This window comes from Orycteropus afer, unplaced genomic scaffold, assembly GCF_000298275.1.
Source record: "Orycteropus afer afer isolate SDZICR_OR568_19922 unplaced genomic scaffold, OryAfe1.0 scaffold00113, whole genome shotgun sequence".
Classification (NCBI taxonomy): Eukaryota; Metazoa; Chordata; class Mammalia; order Tubulidentata; family Orycteropodidae; genus Orycteropus; species Orycteropus afer.
The window spans coordinates 1,686,023-1,703,988 of NW_006921700.1; the positions used below are offsets into that span (position 1 = coordinate 1,686,023).

Below are 17,966 nucleotides of genomic sequence, written 5' to 3' on the forward strand. Positions count from 1 at the left end.
TGGAGGGATGGACACTGGGAAGAGGTAACTATGGGGAGGAAGTGGGAGGGGAGCTGTTGCATTGTGGTAAACTGTGGTTAATGTCATGAGACAAAGTGTATGTGAACTGCTGTATGGAAAGTGAATCTGCTCTGTAAATCTTCACCCAAATCACACACAAAAAAAAAACAAAAAACTGCCAAAGGCTGGGAGCTGCTTCCCACTCAATAAGAGGCAGTGCCCTGCAAAAAACAATCCTGGAAACAGAAACTATCATTTTATAATAATAAACCACTGCATTTTTTTTTGTTTAAGCGTAGTATTTGCCAAGGGATAAAGCTCAGAAGACAGGAAGGGACAGGAAAGAAGGATGAAGGGAAATAGTAAATACAGGAAAGAAGTGGGAAGAGTGTTGTTACATTGTGGGAACTGCAATCAACGTCACAAATCAAAATGTGTATGAACTGTTGAATGGAAAACCAATTTGCTCTGTAAATGTTCACACAAATCACAATAAAATGTTAAAAAGAAGAGAGAGAGAGACAGACAGAGAGAGAAAAGAAGATACTAGAGGCAAATCCACCAACACTCAACTTGAAAGCCACAGAGCTTAAAGATGGAAGAAACCTTAGAGTCATCTAATCTGACGCCTCCCTTATACAGCCCAGATTTATTGATCGAAGCTATGGGGCCGAGCCAAGATCAGATTCCCCTCACCAACAACTTTTCAGGCCAGTGATCTTCCCACCACTCTCCAGCCTTCCCCAAATACTGACCCTGATGCCCTGAGGCCCATGGAGCATGGAATACCCTCTGGAACACCATGGACTCTCCTGATGATTCCACTGACCACCTGCATGAGCCACTCCAGCAAGACCTACCTTGTGCGAATAATGCTGGTCAACGATCCTTGCCAAGCCGAAATCCCCAATCTTGAGCACTAGGTCCTCAGTGCTGATGAAGATGTTGGCGGGCTTCAGGTCCCTGTGCAGCACGTTGGCAGAGTGGATGTACTTGAGCCCGCGCAGCAGCTGATACATGAACAGCTTTGCGTGCTCCTCTGTCAGGGTGCCCTGCTCCAGCAGGCGGGCCAGGTCTGTCTCCATGTACTCCTGGACGATGTAGGCCACACTGGACTTGAACAGTTCACCCTGCAGGTCAGTGCCTTTGGGTCCCAGCACCTCATGCACCTTCACGATGTTGTCATGGTCCAGGCGCCGGATTATCTTGATCTCCCGGAGCGCGTGTTTCATGCTACGGGCGTCACTCAGGGCGATCTTCTTCACGGCCACCTTCCGGCAGGCCTGGCTGTCCACGGCTGACAGTACCAGCCCATTGACGCCGAAGCCCAGGGGTTGGAAGTCAATGAAGCGCCCGCCGAGGTCATACCCATAGACACTGGCGATGCAGTCACCCTTCTCAGCCATTGTTGGCTCAGTGGTCTGGGGCTGCCTGCACGGTAAAGGAGCAGTCAGGAAAGACCAGGTCCCAGCTGGTGGCTTGCCCAGCACAGCTCATTCTGTCAAGTCCCAAAGTGGAGGGATGCTGTTTCTCCTGGTAATGTCACTGCCACCAGCTCTCTGGGGACAAGAAGGGCATATGTCCATGCTGGCTGAGCTGCAGAAGCTGGAGGCTCAGACTGTTTCCTTAACCTGCTTTGGGAGGGCTGCCCACTATCTCCTATACATCCTGAACAATCCTCACAGCTCAGAAGGGCTCATGCTTCTTTCAAATAGAGCATCTTCAGAGGAAAAATAAGGGTCAGTATCTAGAGGAATATAAAGTTTTCTCTACCACAATGGAGCTCAAAGTAAAAGATGCAAAAACTCTGATCTTTCAATCCTCTGAGGTCCCCTTTGGCTGAAATGCAGGAGTTGTTCGCTGAACTGTGTTCCTTCAACCTCAAGATGGTCCAAAGCTCAGTTGTACCACAGCCTTCAGCTGCCTGGTAGTCTCTCTCTGTGTCCTGAGTAGCACAAAGGGATCCTGTTCATCAATTCAGGAGGCTTCTAGGACTTCTTTCTACTTCTGCCAGTTCCCCTTACTACCAGCTCCCCTTAGATTCCAAAAGCCAAGCTGGTCTAGTGAGCATGGGTGAAGAAACCTGCAGGAACCCAAGCACCTTCATGAGTTCTATGCCAAGTCGCACCTGAAGTTCCAATCCAAGAGATCTCAGTGGTCAGCCCAGGATCCTCCAGAGGGGTCAGACACAGGCAGCATCTTCTCCCACTCCCTCATCTGTGCCATCTGGAATGAGACCAGGTTCCACTGGGTCCAAAGCACAGCATCTTTCAGACCAAGCCTCCTTCCCTGTCAACGAAATAATGTTGGGTAAATTTCCACACTCTGGCTTCCAACAACTTCCCACTTGCATGTCTTTTGTTAACCAGCCCAAGTGTTATTCGATCTGTCCAGCCAGCTGAAACACTGCTTGCTCAGGGGATTCCAGGCTTGGCACTGCCCAACCACCCTCTTGCTGAGTGCGGTGCTCCCCTGCAAGAAGAGAGAAGAAGGACTGATTTGATAAGACCTGCAAGTGGTGCACCTTCATGTGAATGCCTGCTGCTCTAAGGTGAATGTGTGCAAATGGTGGATAGGAATTACCAGCTCTGACCTTTGCAAAATTCATCTGTTATGCTCTCCAAACACACACATCAGCACTAGCTAGGAAGAAAAGAAAAGGATCAATCACCCTCCTTTTCATGTGGGCCCCTTTTCTTCCTTCTTTTTGCAAATGTCTTTGAATATTTTGAGAAAGAATTTGCCACGGAATAAGATTTAATTACACTTGTATTTCTCCCTTTGCACGTAGGTGGCATAAACACACATGCCAACCGAATCACAAGGGAATTATATTAAAAAAAAAAAAAAAACACCCAAACTTACTGCCATTGAGTTGGATCCAATTCATAGCAACCGCTCCTTGGGTTTCCAAGGCGGTATCACTACGGAAGTAGACTGCCCAATTTTCCTTCTGAGGAGTGACTGGTGGGTTTGAACTGCCAGCCTTCAGGTTAGCAGTCAAGTGCCTTAGGCACTAAGCCACCAGACCTGCCACCCATAAAAAAGGGACTCTGCCCAGCAATAGACTTCCAGTGCTACCCCAGGATGGGTGTGGTGAGCTATACTCTGATAGGACCCAAGTCTTGAAAACAGTGGGTCCAATCAAAGCCTGATTCCCCTTGATGGATGTTGACTCAAATGACAGGTATAGAGCCCATATAAAACAAAAAAACCAAACACGCTGCTGTCGAGACAGTTCTGACTCACAGCAACCCCTCCTTGGGTTTCCAAGGCAGTATCTCTACAGAAGTAGATGGCCCACTCTTCCTTCTGAGGAGTGGTTGGTGAGTTTGAAGCCCAGCCTTCTGGTTAGCAGTCAAATGCCTTAGGCACTATGCCAGTAGAACTCCTAGAGGACCCACATGGGGAGAATAAAATGGCAAAACTAGCAACATACATTCAGATCTCTGAAGTAAAGGCAGTATCATGGCTTCTAAGAGAGTGGTGAGTTTTCTAAGTTCATTAAGTCCACAGATACACAGAGAAATAACCCAGCATTCGGGACAAAGGAAGGAGTCTGGCCAGGGTTGCCTCTTAATTCTCATAATACTGCAGGGGCCTCAGGAGGGACACTTTCAGATCTGAACTCTGCACAACTGTGCAAATGAGAAATGAAGCAAAACAACAGTCAGCTCAATGCTGTAAATTAAGGTGGCAACGTAGAGGACACAGGTGATCTGAAATAGATGCCCTCTAAAGACTCCTAAGGAAAGAAATTTGCCAAGGGTCCAGAACATAGCAATTACTCAACAGATGTTACCTGCTTTTGTTGTTAAAAAGTCCCTTACATTTTAGTAAGATGTGCCTAAAATTCAATGAACTGTCAAATTTTCAGCAATTCTCTTCCATGTTTTCATTAGGCTCAGCCACAAAATGATCATAGACTTATAGAACTCCATATTGGAAAGCAATCTTAGAGGTCAAGTGGTCCTTAACTGGAGATGGTACTGCCCTCCTTGCCTCATTGGATTAAGGGTCACTACTGGTCTTTAATAGGAGCTCTGGTGGCATAGTGCCTAAGGCATATGACTGCTAATCAGAAGGCTGGAAGTTCAAACTCACCAGCCACTCCTCAGAAGGAAGGTTGGGCAATCTACTTCTGTACTGATGCTGCCTTGGTAACCCAAAGAGGGGTCGCTATGAGTTGGATCTCACTCCACAGCAGTGGTTGCACTGAGTTTTTGTTGTGTACTGGCCTTTAATGAGTAGGGCCAGGTTTGCAACCATCCAGCCTTGAATCCTCATTAGTAAATAACAGACCCAACCTGTTACGGAATAAAGTGTGTCCTCTCCACAATATGTGTTGGAATCCTAACCCCTCTAGCTATAATCCTGCTTGGAAATAGGGTTTTCTTTGTTATGTTAATTAGATCATATTCTAGCTGGGTGGGTTCTAAATCTAATCACTTCTTAGTTATCAACACAGCAGATTACACACAGAGATATGCACACAGGGAAAGACAGATACCATGTGAAGATCACCAAGAAACCAAAGGACAGCCGAGACAAGGAAGGAATCGACATGGCCAAGACCTTGACTTGTTCTTTTAGCCTCTAGAACCATGAGAAAATAAATTTATTTTCTTTAAAGTCACCCCGTTGTGTCATTTCTGTCATAGCAGCACTAGATGACAAAGACACAGCCCAAATGCCAACAGCACCTCCACTAAGAAACACTGATTCTGGTCCAGCCTCTCACTTTGTGGATGAGGACCCTGAGGCTCAGAGAGCTTTCAGCATAGATGGTGTCAATGAGTATGTGATGGAAGAATAAATGAGGATGCCCAACCAGTCAGAGATGGCAATGGGCCATCCACTGAGCCACAGTCAAGTCCCGTGCTAGTGCAGGCCACCAAATACCTGACTCAGGGGAACAAGAGCTGCCCCAGGTCCCCCTTCCATTCTTCCTCTAACTCCCACAGCCAAAGTCAGGAGAAGCAATGACACATTTTGCTTTATGAGGAGAGATGCTTAAACCTCCTTCCCTTTCCAGCTCTGGGTTGTAAACAAAAAGGAATGAGCACCTAATTACAAGAGGGGACGACATCACGATCAAGCTGTAAGCAGAATTTGCTGGAAATAAGCTGCAATGCAGACAATCTGTGAATAATTAAGAAGTGATTTATTTATTTTTAAAATGCTTTCCTTTTCCTCTCATGGGGGAGGGACTGTCTCCCTTGGTGTGTGAATGTGTTTCTGTGTGTCTGTCTATGTCAGTGGCCTTCTCAACACACTTTTAGCTTTAGTGAGCAGGAGCCATGACACCTTGGAGGGCTCGATTCCAGCCACTCTACCTTCTTTAGGGACTTTGAAATATTCTTTTTAAATTCCTGTCTTGCTTCTTTACTGACACCTTCCCACTTCCTGAAATGTCCATGTTTCCTTGACACTTGTGGAAATCCTGCTGTCACCCAGAATCTAGATGAAGGCTCACCTCCTCTCTCAATATCCCTGACCATCCCAGTCCTTGGCAACACCTCTCCATTTCCTAAACTCTTGCAGCATTCATGTGCATACTTTATTTGGTATTTACTATATACTAACAAAGGGGTTCTGGTGGCATAGTGGGTAAGGCACTTGGCTGCTAACTAGAAGGCTGGTGGTTCAAACCCACCAGCTGCTCCACAGGAGGAAAATGAGGCAATCTACTTCTGTAAAGATTTACAGCCTTAGAAACCCAATGGGGGTTGCTATGAGTTGGAATCGACTCGATGGCAGTGGGTTTTGGATTTTTTATATACTAACTGTTATGGGATGAATTGTGTCCCCCAAAATATGTATTGTAAATTCTAACCGCGATGCCTCTGTGGTTATAATGCTAGTTGGGAATGGGTTGTCTTTGTTATATTAATGAGACAAGATTAGTGTAGGGTATGTCTTAAGTCAATTTCTCTTGAGATATAGAAGAGGTTAAACAAGCAAATGACAGATGCAGAGATGGGGTTAAGATAGATGCCAAGACACACGGAGATCTCCAAGGAACCCAGAAGCAGAAGCTGAAAAGCCAAGGACCTTCCTCCAGATCAGACAGAGACAGAAAGCCTTTTCCTAGAGCTGGCACTCTGAATTCGGACTTCTAGCCTTCTAACTGTGAGAAAATAAATTTGTTTGTTAAAGCCACTCACTTGCAGAATTTATGTTCTTAGAGAACTAAGATACTAACCTAGGCTTTTATCTTTATGCAGCAGGTCCAGTTTCCAACTAGACTTCAAGCTCCTCAAGTCCAGAGCACAAAGGAAGTGCTTAGACAATAACTGTGGATAGCAAGTACTTGAGTTACATTTGGAGTCCTTCCTGGGTGGTGCCAATAGTTAACATGCTCAGCTGCTGACCAGAAGGCTGGGGGTTCGAGTCCACCCAAGGCACCTTAGAAGAAACCCTGGTGATCTCCTTCTGAAAAATCAGCCACCGAAGACCCTAAAGATCACAGCTCTACTCTGACACACACATGCTGTCATGAGTTGGGACCAACTTGACAGCAACTGGAACGGTAGCTGCTATTTACTATGTCTGCAAGGTTGTGAGGCCCATGTTGCCTGGGCAGGCCAGCCTTCCCCTCTAGGTTTGTTGTTCCAATCCAACTTGTTCAGCGTGGCTCTTCTCATAACAAACCAGTGTTTCCGAACTTATACTCCATCCACTTAGTATCATCTTCGGCTCAGATGCTGCCCACCTTAGAATTTCAAACTCTAACAACGCAGCCCTTATCTGACCATTTCTCTATTTCCATTTGAGTTTAAGGTTACTCATCTCTTCTTAAACTTCATTTTCCAAATTTCTTTCTCAAATTCCTCTAAAATTTCTGTTGTAAGCACTTGGCATTTCTCCATAGGTGGACTGTTTAAGAAACACCTATTATCTAGAAGTCTCAGATTAGTCGTCCATTTCTTACGTGCCAGAGCTCCCTAATGGAGTCCTGGTGTGGTATAAATCATTAACATGTTTGGCTGCTAACTGAAAGGCTGGAGGTTCAAGTCCAGGCCAAGGCACTTCCGAGGAAAGGCCTTGTGATCTACTTCCTAACAATCACGCACTGTAAACCCATGGAGCATAGTTCCACTCTGACACATGGAGGGATGCCATGACTCGGGATCGACTTAATACAGCAACCGGACTTTTGCTTGCATGACATACTGAGGGCATGGACCCACTGGTCCTGGGGCTCTCCCAGCAGGCCTGGGGAGAGGGGCAGATCTGACGTCTGGATGTTCCCATCTGGGCGGAAGAGCAGGTATGGCTGCTCTTGGCATGAGGCAGTTTCTTAGGGCAAAGTGCAGCCACTTTGCAGCCAGAGGTGGTGGCTCAGAGCTGTCTGAACCACAGGTGTGATTTCAAACCCAGGGAGTTCACATTCACTGTGTGAGAAGATAAGGTCACCAGTTCAGCTGTGTTCAAATGACATCCAGCAAGAAAAATGCATGTAACTCTTGCAAGGGCAGAGCTGGCTCCCACGATTCCCTGGCTAGTATCATAAAAAAGCACAGGAATGGAAATACCTGTCTTCCCAACTCCGGACAATGACATTTCATCACTGTATCTGATTCCTCACTGGTTCCCCAGCAACATCTTATTTGAAGCAATTAATTACTCTCTTATTCATCCAGCCTTTTTACATGTGGAGGCAAACCAGATGAGATGGTGTGTCAGCTATCCCTTGCTGGGGTTCCTGGGGCTCTGTTTTATAAATCTGCTTTGGGAAGTCTAAATTTAGACTCACCTCCCCTGCCTGCTCAGAGCCTCCCAAATCTCATGCTGTTGATTTTCAGCAGGAGCTCTGGCCCCCAGTGAGGGGCTGACATTTCACAGCCACTGCTTTCTTCCTTCTCCTGAACCCCCCAAAATTTGCAGGAAATCCTTCTCAGATGGGGCTGATGTTTACAGTTGAACAGGCTGTGCACTGCACAAGTCTAGAAGGAGCTATTCCCATCAGCCAGGTCTGTCTGACACTAAAGCTTGATCCTAATCACTGTAGTCCATGTGAAGACGTCCTCTAGACCAGGGATCAGTAATATTTTTCTATAAGGTGCCAGAGAGTAAATATTTTATGCTTTGTGAGACATAAAGTCTCTGTGGCAAAGATTCAACACAACTACTTAACTCTGCTTTGTAGCTCAAAAGTAGCAATGGATAATACCTAAATGAATGGTTGTGGCTGTGTTTCAATAAAACTTTATTTACAAAAACAGGGAGTGGGCCAAATTTGATCTGGGGGCTGTGGCTTGCTGACCTGTACTCTAGACTATGGCTCGTTTGAACAGAACAAGGGGACACTGCATGTTTTAAAATCAAGAAGGGAGTGTGTCAGGATTGTATCCTTTCACCATACTTATTCAATCTGTACACTGAGCAAATAATCCAAGAAGCTGGACTATATGAAGAAGAACATGACATCAGAATTGGAGCGAGACTCATTAACAACCTGCGATACACTGATGACAAAACTTTGCTTGCTGAAAGTGAGAATGATTTGAAGCTCTTACTGATAAAGATTGAAGAGTACAGTCTGCAATATAGATTATACTTCAATATAAATAAAACAAACATTCTCACAACTAGACCCATAAGCAGCATCATGATAAATGGAGAAAAGATCAAAGTTGTCCAAGACTTCATATTGCTTGGTTCTACAAACAATACCAATGGAAGCAGCAGTCAAGACATCAGACGACATATTGCATTGGGCAAATACGCTGCAGAAGACCTCTTTCAAGTGCTGAAGAGCCAAGATACCTCTTTGAAGACTAAGGTGCGCCTGACGCAGCCATGGTAGTTTCAATCACCTCATATGCATGTGAGAGCTGGACAATGAATAAGGAAGACTGAAGAAGAGTTGATACTTCTGAGTTGTGGTGTTGGCAAAGAACGCCGAGAGTACCATGGACTCCCAGAAGAACTAAGAAATTTGTCCTGGAAGAAATGCAGCCAGAATGCTCCTTGGAAGCAAAAACGGCCAGACTCCGTCTCACCTACTTTGGTCATGTTGTCAGAAGGGACCGGTCCCTAGAGAAGGATATCATGCTTGGTAAATGATCTATGATAAAGGGGAAGGCCCTCAACAAGATGGATTGACACAGTGGCTACAACAATGGGCTCAGGTATAGCAAGGATCGTGGAGCTGGCACAGGACCAGGCAGTGTTTCGTTCTGCTGTACATGGGGTCACTATGAGTCAGAGATGACTTGACGGCACCTAACAACAACAACACTCTAGGCTATACAGTGAACATCCTCCAGCTTATTCCTAAGGAAGCACTGAAGTTTAGGGTAACCCAGGCCCCTTCTCAAATCTTCCACCACAATCCCCTCCCTCCTGGACTAGTCTTCCTATTACCCTTGATGGTTGCACTATTCCATGCCTCCCTTCCAGGGAGGTTCTCTGGGCTCAGGACCCCACTCCAGGCTTAGTAAAGTTCACCTGTAGGTTCCATTCTCACAGGGTGCAGCTCTTTGGTTTCAGATAGCTACCTAATCTGAACTAAAGGTCTCTTCTACTTCTGCCATTTTCTGGTATGTTAATGTGGCCCCACTCCCTAACCTTGCTTGTATTTTAACAGAGGCCTTTGGGGAAGTGACCAAGACAACCACGAGGACAATGAAGATGGGGTAACTACATTCACTGAGGTTTCTGCAAAGTGCCAAAGACTCCACTTGATTGTTTCAATTGGGTTTCACAACAACCCTACAAGATTGATATTATCTTAGGAAGCTCACAGAGGGAAGTGACCTGTCCAAGTCGTACCACTAGCAAGTGGTGATTCAGGGATTAGAACGCAGGTCTGCCTGACTCCAAAGACCATGTTTCCCATCCTCATTATCTTACCCAAGTGAGTGAGTCTCACCATGAACCATCAAGACTCAGTGAAGAGAAAGTTTAAGGTAGGCACATCTTGTGGTACTCCTCAAATTAAAGCAAGAGGTAGCCAGCTTTTCAGCCTGTGTTCAACTCCATGTGGAAATCACGGTAAGTCCATGTTACAGAAAGAGAAACTGAGAAATGGAACACTGAAATGAAATCAACAGTTGAGAATAAAACCCAGGATCAAAAACCATAAGCCTGGCCTTCTAACCAGTGCTTCTGTTCTCAAACTGTTGACCTCAGAGGTGCAGGGGTCTGTGGCAGCAGGGACTGGCTGTCCCGGAGCAGAGATGATCACTCACCCAGCTGCTGACATGCAGAGGCCCTGACCTATCTGAGCCTCACCTTGGACATAGCAGTGCAATTAAGGAAGTAAGAGAAAAAGTTTTGCCTGACCTCCCAACTTTTCAACTAATAGTTCTCTACTCGGGAGGTGAGAAGGCTGTCTAGTTCACGTGAAGTCATCCGCCCATAACTCCCATGCCTTCTTTGTGGAAACCAAGGTCCATGGGCAGATTGCTTGCTGTTCCTGAGGTCCCCACCCACAGTGTTGACCTCAGGCTGCCTTCTCCACCCCTGGGCTTCTCTCAGGTCTGGGTGGCTGCTAACCTAAAGGATGGTGGTTTGAACTGACCCAGTGGCACCCAGAAGAAAGTCCTGGTGATCTGCCCCCATTAAGATCACAGCCAAGAGACGCCTATGGAGCAATTCTACTCTAACATGGGGTCACCGTGAGTCAGAATCAACTTGACTGCAACGGGTTTAGTTTGGGTTGTTTTGGTGCTTCTTTTGTGCCCAGTAACCATACATGGGACCACTTACTCCCTACCTGTACATCAGCCTGTGGAGGGATGCTTAAAGATTCCTAGCAGAGGTCCTGGGACCACGACCAAAGTCAAAGTATCACTGGTCAATTCCAAAATAAGAAATGTCTCAAGCTATGGACAGGAGTGACCCCCTGGCCAGGCCGCAGGTGAGCACCCCCACGCCCGCCTCCATTGGATAAGTGAGTCTGCAATGACTAGAAACACCTTAACATCCCTGATTTGGTTGAACATATCCACCCCTAGGACTCTGCTAGACAGTGATTCCACCCACTCTCGCTTAGCTCATTTCCCTAATAAGCCCTCGGTTTCCTAGAGAACGTTCCTGTGGAGACGCTGCTGCGTAACAATAGGAGGGGGAACCCTGTTGCCTTTATCTCCCCAAGTGGGGGTTAAGGGAGAAGTTATGAGAGTTGAAAGAAAGAAGGGAGGACAGGGAACATCAGACCCTGGGGGTTATCTCCTCCCCAAGGAGCAAACTCAATGAGCTGTCAGTCTTCTTTTGAAAATTACATAACCAGCCAGGGAGAACAGAAACTTCACAGGCCTCCCAACAGCACTAAAATAGCACAGAGAGAAATCCCGGCTGCCGTGTTGGCGCTCTCTCCCCACATCAGGGCGAAGCTGGGGAAGGGGAGCAGCTAGGTCCCCAGGAACAGCTCAGGCTGCTCAGAGCCTGGCTTCCAGCTCCCGAGCTGGGAGGGGTGTGTGTGTCAGTGCTTAACCCCTGCCATGGAGTTGATTCTGATTCCCAGTGACCCTTAGGGCAGAGTGGAACTGTCCCATAGAGTTTCCAAAGCTGCAAATCTTTCTGGAAGCAGACTACCTCGTCTTTCTCCCGCAGAGCAGCTGGTGAGTTCCAACCACCCACCTTTTGGCTAGCAGCCAAATGCCTTAACCACTGAGCCACCAGAGCTCCTGTGAGTGCTTAAATCTTTCCAATCGTAGGACTCCTACAACATTTGACCTTTATAGATACCAGGGCACACTCCTCATTGGCTCTTTTTAAGGAAAGACACCAGGACTGGCAGATGTCAGCCTCTTTTGAATTTAAATCAGCGTTAGGTGTGACCAGTGGCCCAGTTTGAAGGCTTGCTGGGTTTGGGCTGTGTTGGAAGAGGACAGAGAGCATAGCCCAAGTTTACCCTTCTCCAAGTCTGCATGCTTAATTCTCCGGAGCTTGCTTGAGGGCCTACTGAGCAGGTGCCCACTGGCCAATGTGTCTTCCCTGAATGTAGAGACTCATGTCTGTGAGCCCAGGTTTCACAAACAACCAGGGGAAAGCAAAGTGTCCCTGGTCTTTGAGGAGCTCCTGGTTTTCATGCCTTTCCTGCCACACTCTGGCTCTATGCATGGGATCACTTACTCCCTACCTGTAGGTCAGCCTGTGGAGGGATGCTTAAAGGTTGCTGATTTGTGGCTAAAGGACACTTGCAGTTAAACTCATCTTGCTTTTAGACCAGCAATGTCAAATATGCATCATATGTACTGTTGGTACCTCATTCTACACCCACAGCAGAAGTTGCTAACCTATCATCCTGTCTTTCTTGATGAGCTGGTGTGATCAGAATCCTTCTCAAATGGCCTTCCTCAAGGCCTCTCTGTCTTTTGCCTGTGGTTGGCACTCAGGGTGTTAAAGAGTAATTGCATTGTGTGTCCCCTAAAATATGTACTGTGAATCTTAACCTCTGTGCCTGTGGTTTTAACTCCATTTGGGATTGGACTGTCTTTGTTATGTTAATGAGGGATGAGTGTAGGGTGTGTTTTGAGTCAATCTCTTACAAAATATAAAGGGAGCAGATTAAGAGAGCAGAGATGGGGAAAGATAGATGCCAAGACACATGGAGATCTCCAAGGAACCTGGAAGCAGAGGCTGAAGAGACTAGGACCTTCCCCCAGAGCCAACAGAGAGAGAAAGCCTCCCCTAGAGCTGGCACACTGAATTTGGACTTCCAGCCCCCTAACAGTGAGAAAATACATTTCTGATTGTTAAAGCCACACACTGTGGTATCTCTGTCATAGCAGCACTGGGTAACCACAAAGGAGCTCTGGTGGCATGGTGGGTAAGGCATTTGGTTGCTAACCAGAAGGTGGGTGGTGCAAACCCACCAGCTCCTCCATGGGAAGATGAGGCAATCTACTTCCATAAAGATTTATATAGCCTTGAAAACTCAATAGGGTTGCTTTGAGTCAGAATGGACTCAATGACAGTAGTTCTGGTTTTGGGTTTGGATAACTACACCACAGGGCAAAGTGTATTTGCATCTGTGGGCTTGGCTCACTGAACTCCTGCTCACATCGTTACAGTGGGGCTCTTTTCTTGTTTCTGGGACCAAGCTCTGTCCCAGAGCCTACTATGTCCTGGGCACCATAATACAATGTTTGGCTTTATGTTCACACTAACACTGTGAAGTAGGTGTAACCACCCCCCATTAGATGAACAAACAGAGCACCTGATGAACACAGCAGTTTAAAGACAATGGTTCTGTGTGTGCCCCTCTCCACTTACTTCTGTCATTTTGCAGAGTTTAAGTGACTTCCTCAAGGCCACATATAGGCTTACCTCGTTTTACTGTGCTTTGCTTTACTGCACTCTGCTGATAGTGTATTTTTAAAAATTGAAGGTTTGTGGCAACTCTATGTCAACTCTAAGTCTACTGGCCCCACTTTGCTAACAGCATGTGCTTACTTCATGTATCTGGGTCACATTTTGTTAATTTTCATAACATTGCAAACCTTTCATAATGCTGTTGCGCACTTAATAGACCAAAACAAACAAAAATCAAACTCACTGCCGTTGAGTTGGATCTGACTCATAGTGACCCCTCCTTGGGTTTCAAGGGGGTATCTCTACAGAAGTAGATTGCCCAACCTTCCTTCCGAGGAGTGGCTGGTGGGTTTGAACCACCAAGCTTCTGGTTAGCAGTCAACTGCATTAGGCACTATGCCACCAGAGCTCTTTGCACATTTAATAGACTACCAAAAAACCAAAACCAAACCCACTGCCATCAAATCAATACCAACTCATAGTGACCTCTATTGGGTTTCCAAAGCTAAAAATTATGGAAGTAGATTGCCTCATCTTCCTTCTGTGGGGTAGCTGGTGGGTTTGAACTGCTGACCTTCTGGTTAGCAGACAAATGCCTTACCCACTATGCCACCAGAATTCCTTTAATAGACTACAAACTCACTGCCATCAAGTCAGATCCGACTCATAGCAACCCCCCCTTGGATTTCCGAGGTGGTATCACTATGGAAGTAGATTGCCCAACCTTCCTTCTGAGGAGTGGCTGGTGGGTTTGAACGGCCAGCCTTCTGGTTCACAGTCAAATGCCTCAGGCACTACGCCACTACAGTATAGTGTAAATATAACTTTTATATGCACTGGGAAATGGAAAAAAAAGCGTGACTTGCTTTATTACGGTATTTGCTTTACTGTGGTGGTCTGGAACCAGTTCCACTGCTTGGTTCCTAAGCCTGGGCTTGTTCCAAGCGGTCTCTGCCATACCCGGCAGTGCCCTCCTGTTCGAGCCCCGCCCCCCTAAACACACACACACACACACACGCACACACACACCCCTTAACCCTCTTGTACTCAAGGGCTTGTTTGTTTCCCTGGCTTTCCCAGTTTTTTAGAGAAGGCTTTACCATGCTCCCCTAAGTCATCTTGGGGACTGACATCCTTTCTTAACATCACTAGCCTTAACTCACGTTTTCCTTAACTCTGTTTGCCAGCCAAACAAAATATCTTTCATTTGACTGAAAATGTAATGTTCTCCCTTGCCTCTGGGAGTTCACACATGTTGTTCCTTTTGTCTGGAAAATATCCCCTCTTCTTCACTTGACTAGTTCTTACTCATCCATTAGGTCTAAGTTTAAATGTCTCTTCCTCCAGGAAGCCTTCCCTTAATGTTTTCTTTCCTCCCCAGACCCATTTACCTGTTGTGTCCTCTTATCCTCCCCATCTCTCGACAGTTAGCATCCCTTTCTGTTTCAGCTTCACTTGTCATCACTGTTGACAAAATTCTGTGAGGGCAGGGACCTCTTCCGTCATGTGTTACACAGCACTCCAAGAACTAGACTCCTAACCTAGTCAGTAATAAGCAATAGTACATATCTGGGCAGAACAAATGCATTATGAAAAGTCCCACACTCCAGACCATTGTCTTTAAACTCAAATTTGTGTTCCTTCTCTCCTCTTCCCCTCCTCTCGACCCTGAGAGATGCCAATCAGTGGTGAGAATTTCTCAAGTCTTGTCTGATTCAAATCCTGGCCTCAGTCCCTTTAAATGTCATAGAGTCCTGCTGGACTTCCTGTCCCTGAACCGCTTCCCACCCAGCCAGGCTGGCCCCTTCTCCAGCTACTGCATGTGCATGGCTGCCTCCTACTATTCCCATAGAGGCTAATCATTGACAGGGCTTGTGCTCCAAGGTAAAAATAAACCATTCTTAGAGAAAAAAAAAAACCTGTTCCCTTGCCTGACTATTGCATCTCCCTAATCACCAATGACAGAAGCAGCGTTATTTTGACAGCTCTGGTGACAGCAACAACCCCTGGACCACAGCGGAGCTGGGAGGCCTGAGCTCTAGTCCTGCCAGTGCCTGCACATGTGTGTGATCTCCTCTCTCCGAGGGGGAAGAACCACACTGCCCCACTGACTCATGGGAGCAAGAACAGAGGCTGACAACATGAACACGCTTTCAAAAGTGAAAAACATAAGTTGGAGGTGATAACGACCATGCCCCAGTATTACTAAAATTAACAACTTCCATAGTGACACACCTCCCATCAACTGGGCTCTGGTTAGCTGCTGTGGAGTCAGTCACTCATGGAGACCTTGACTCATGGTGACCCCATGCACAATGGAACAAATGGTGCTCAGTCCTGCCCTATCCCCATGATTGGTTGCAGATCGGACTGTTGTGGCCCATAGGATGTTCAATGGTAGATTGGGGGAGTAGATCACCAGGCCTTTCTTCCTAGTCTGCAGTATAGCAACAGCAAGCCTCCATGACAGACAGGTGTTGGCTGCCCATGGGATGTACTGGCCAGGAATCAAACCCAGGTCCCCACAGCAAAGATGAGAATTCTCCACGGGACCACCACTGCCCCCAACTGGGCTCTAAACCCATTGCTGTCAAGTCAATTCTAACTCACAGAGTTATTCCTCTATAGGACAGAGTAGAACTGCCCAGAGGGTTTCCAAGGCTGTAAATCTTTACAAAAGCAGACTGACACATCTTTCTGCTGTAGAGCAGCTGGTGGGTTTGAACCACTGAACTTCTGGTTAGCAGCTCAGCACTTAACCACTCCACCACTAGGGCTACTTAACTGGGCTCTAGGGGATTGGAAGCATTGCCCTTTGGAATCCCTTGGGTAGATCTCTTAACACTCTTTCAAGAGTGAGTGGCCTTCACCAGGAAGAGGTGAGCATTGGCCCATCAGCCACTGCACATGTGTTTCAAGTCTTCTCGGCTGGGGACAGTTATGGGGAATTTTAGGCTGAATTATCCCTATCCTCTCTTGTGAGCCAAGGTACGACCTAGACCAGGAACAGACTGGCTAGGAACAAGATCAATCTCACCACCTGGGTACCTAAGTCCCTGATGACAATCTCCTTAGCTCTGTTCTAACTTACTGCCCTCAGCTACCGTATGTGCAACACCCTTTTTCTGCTCTCCTCCCAAAGCTTCCTTCACTAAAAGGTGACTAAATGCTGAGAGAATGAGCCGTAGAGATGACATTGCAGGAAGGTGACCCAATAGAGAGGAAAGGTGCACTTCTGTGTGCTTACTTTTTCACTTTTCTCCTTGCTCTTGAGGGAGATATACCAGGGGCTCTCATTGGTCTCTTAGGAATCTATAAAGGATTCCACACACAGATAAGCCTCTTGATGGTCAGGGCCCCATGGGAGGCCATCAACTGAACCACACATAGAAAGGAAGAGAAGAAGTAATTGGCCCTCAGATTATGAACTTCCTGGAGAGAGAAGACAAGGAGGTACAGTGGCCCCACGGCCTGGGAAAGAAAGTCACAGAAGCAATAGAGAGGAGCCAGGGAGGTGAGCACTGGACTGATGAACCTGCCCACCCTGGTCAGGATTCTTAGATAATTGAGGCAAAGACCAGAGGCCTGGACAGTGACACTGGTGTCCCATCAGCTGGCATGTGAGCTCCTCATGGTTTGCTTTCATTTGGAGAAAGCTGACCATCCTGGCCTTCAGGAGTTAAAGCAGCACCAGGTCAGTTCACAGGGTACAAATTGAGGCTCCCTCCACTGACACTGAGGCCAAGAAAAGGAAGTGACCCTTTCAAGGCCGAAGAGCAGGGAGCAGGCTCCATAGAACACCCAGGCTGCCTTCTTTTGCAGCAGGCCCATCAAGGAGTTTCTTGGGTCTTTGGACAACCTAAGGTCATAGGATGACCTTGTGCCATCCTCCACTACATGAGGAAGGGGGCTCCTGACCCAGATGTCAAAGAGCTGTGCAGGGCAAGAACTGGCTAGCTGCCAGTGAGAGTTCCTCCTCCCCCAATAATCAGGGGATTATTCTGTGTCAGGGAAGAAAGTCACACATGGACCATGTAGCAGCAGCTGTCAGCATTCCAGACTGGAGTCATCTTCCTTAACTGAGAGCAGAGCTGGGAGCCAGGTTTGCCCAGCAGGGTGGAAGAGAGGGGACAGGGACGAGGCTGCTAGCCCTTGAGGATGTACAGGATGGTGTGTAGCACAGTGTGGCCCGTGTAGAGGCTAAGTGAGTGAGGGGACTTGGGGCCCCAAAAGGCCAGGAGCAAACGATGCCTCTGTCTGTCCAGGTGTGACCAGGAAAGACCAAGAACAACCACACAGAGGTGGATAGTGTGACAGGCATGGATGGGAAGCCAGCACTCAGAATCCTGATGACACAAACCAAGGTGTGGGTCCATGTGGGGGGAACAGGGCTGAAGAAGAGGGACTGGAAGGAGACAAAGGGGGAGATCAAGAAGGGAGAATTCAGAGAGAGAAGGGGAGAGGGGGGGAAAGGAGGAAGAGTGTGGGAGGAAGGAAGGCAGCAGAGAGGGCCACGGTAACCAAGTCTCCACTACAAGCAGCGGTGCCTTCTTTCAGAGGTGCTCCACCATCTTTAGCTCTTGGTGCACAGAGCCATTTTCACTACTTGGGAGCCGAGGACACACACAGATCAAGTCCCCAGTGCAGAAAACGCTAGAACCACAACCACAGCCGCAGTGTGGTCAAAACACTACAGC

The 17,966-nt window shown here is 47.2% G+C and overlaps 1 protein-coding gene across 1 annotated transcript in view; it reads right to left on the reverse strand.

Annotated features, from left to right (window-relative positions):
* The window catches only part of MAPK4 (mitogen-activated protein kinase 4), a 61,671-nt gene extending 60,265 nt beyond the window's left edge, over positions 1-1,406 (reverse strand). The window contains exon 1 of the mRNA XM_042781385.1: positions 861-1,406. Within this exon, the coding sequence (XP_042637319.1) occupies positions 861-1,406 (546 nt within the window). The remainder of the gene's footprint in view (positions 1-860) is intronic.
* Positions 1,407-17,966: the final 16,560 nt, after the last annotated feature.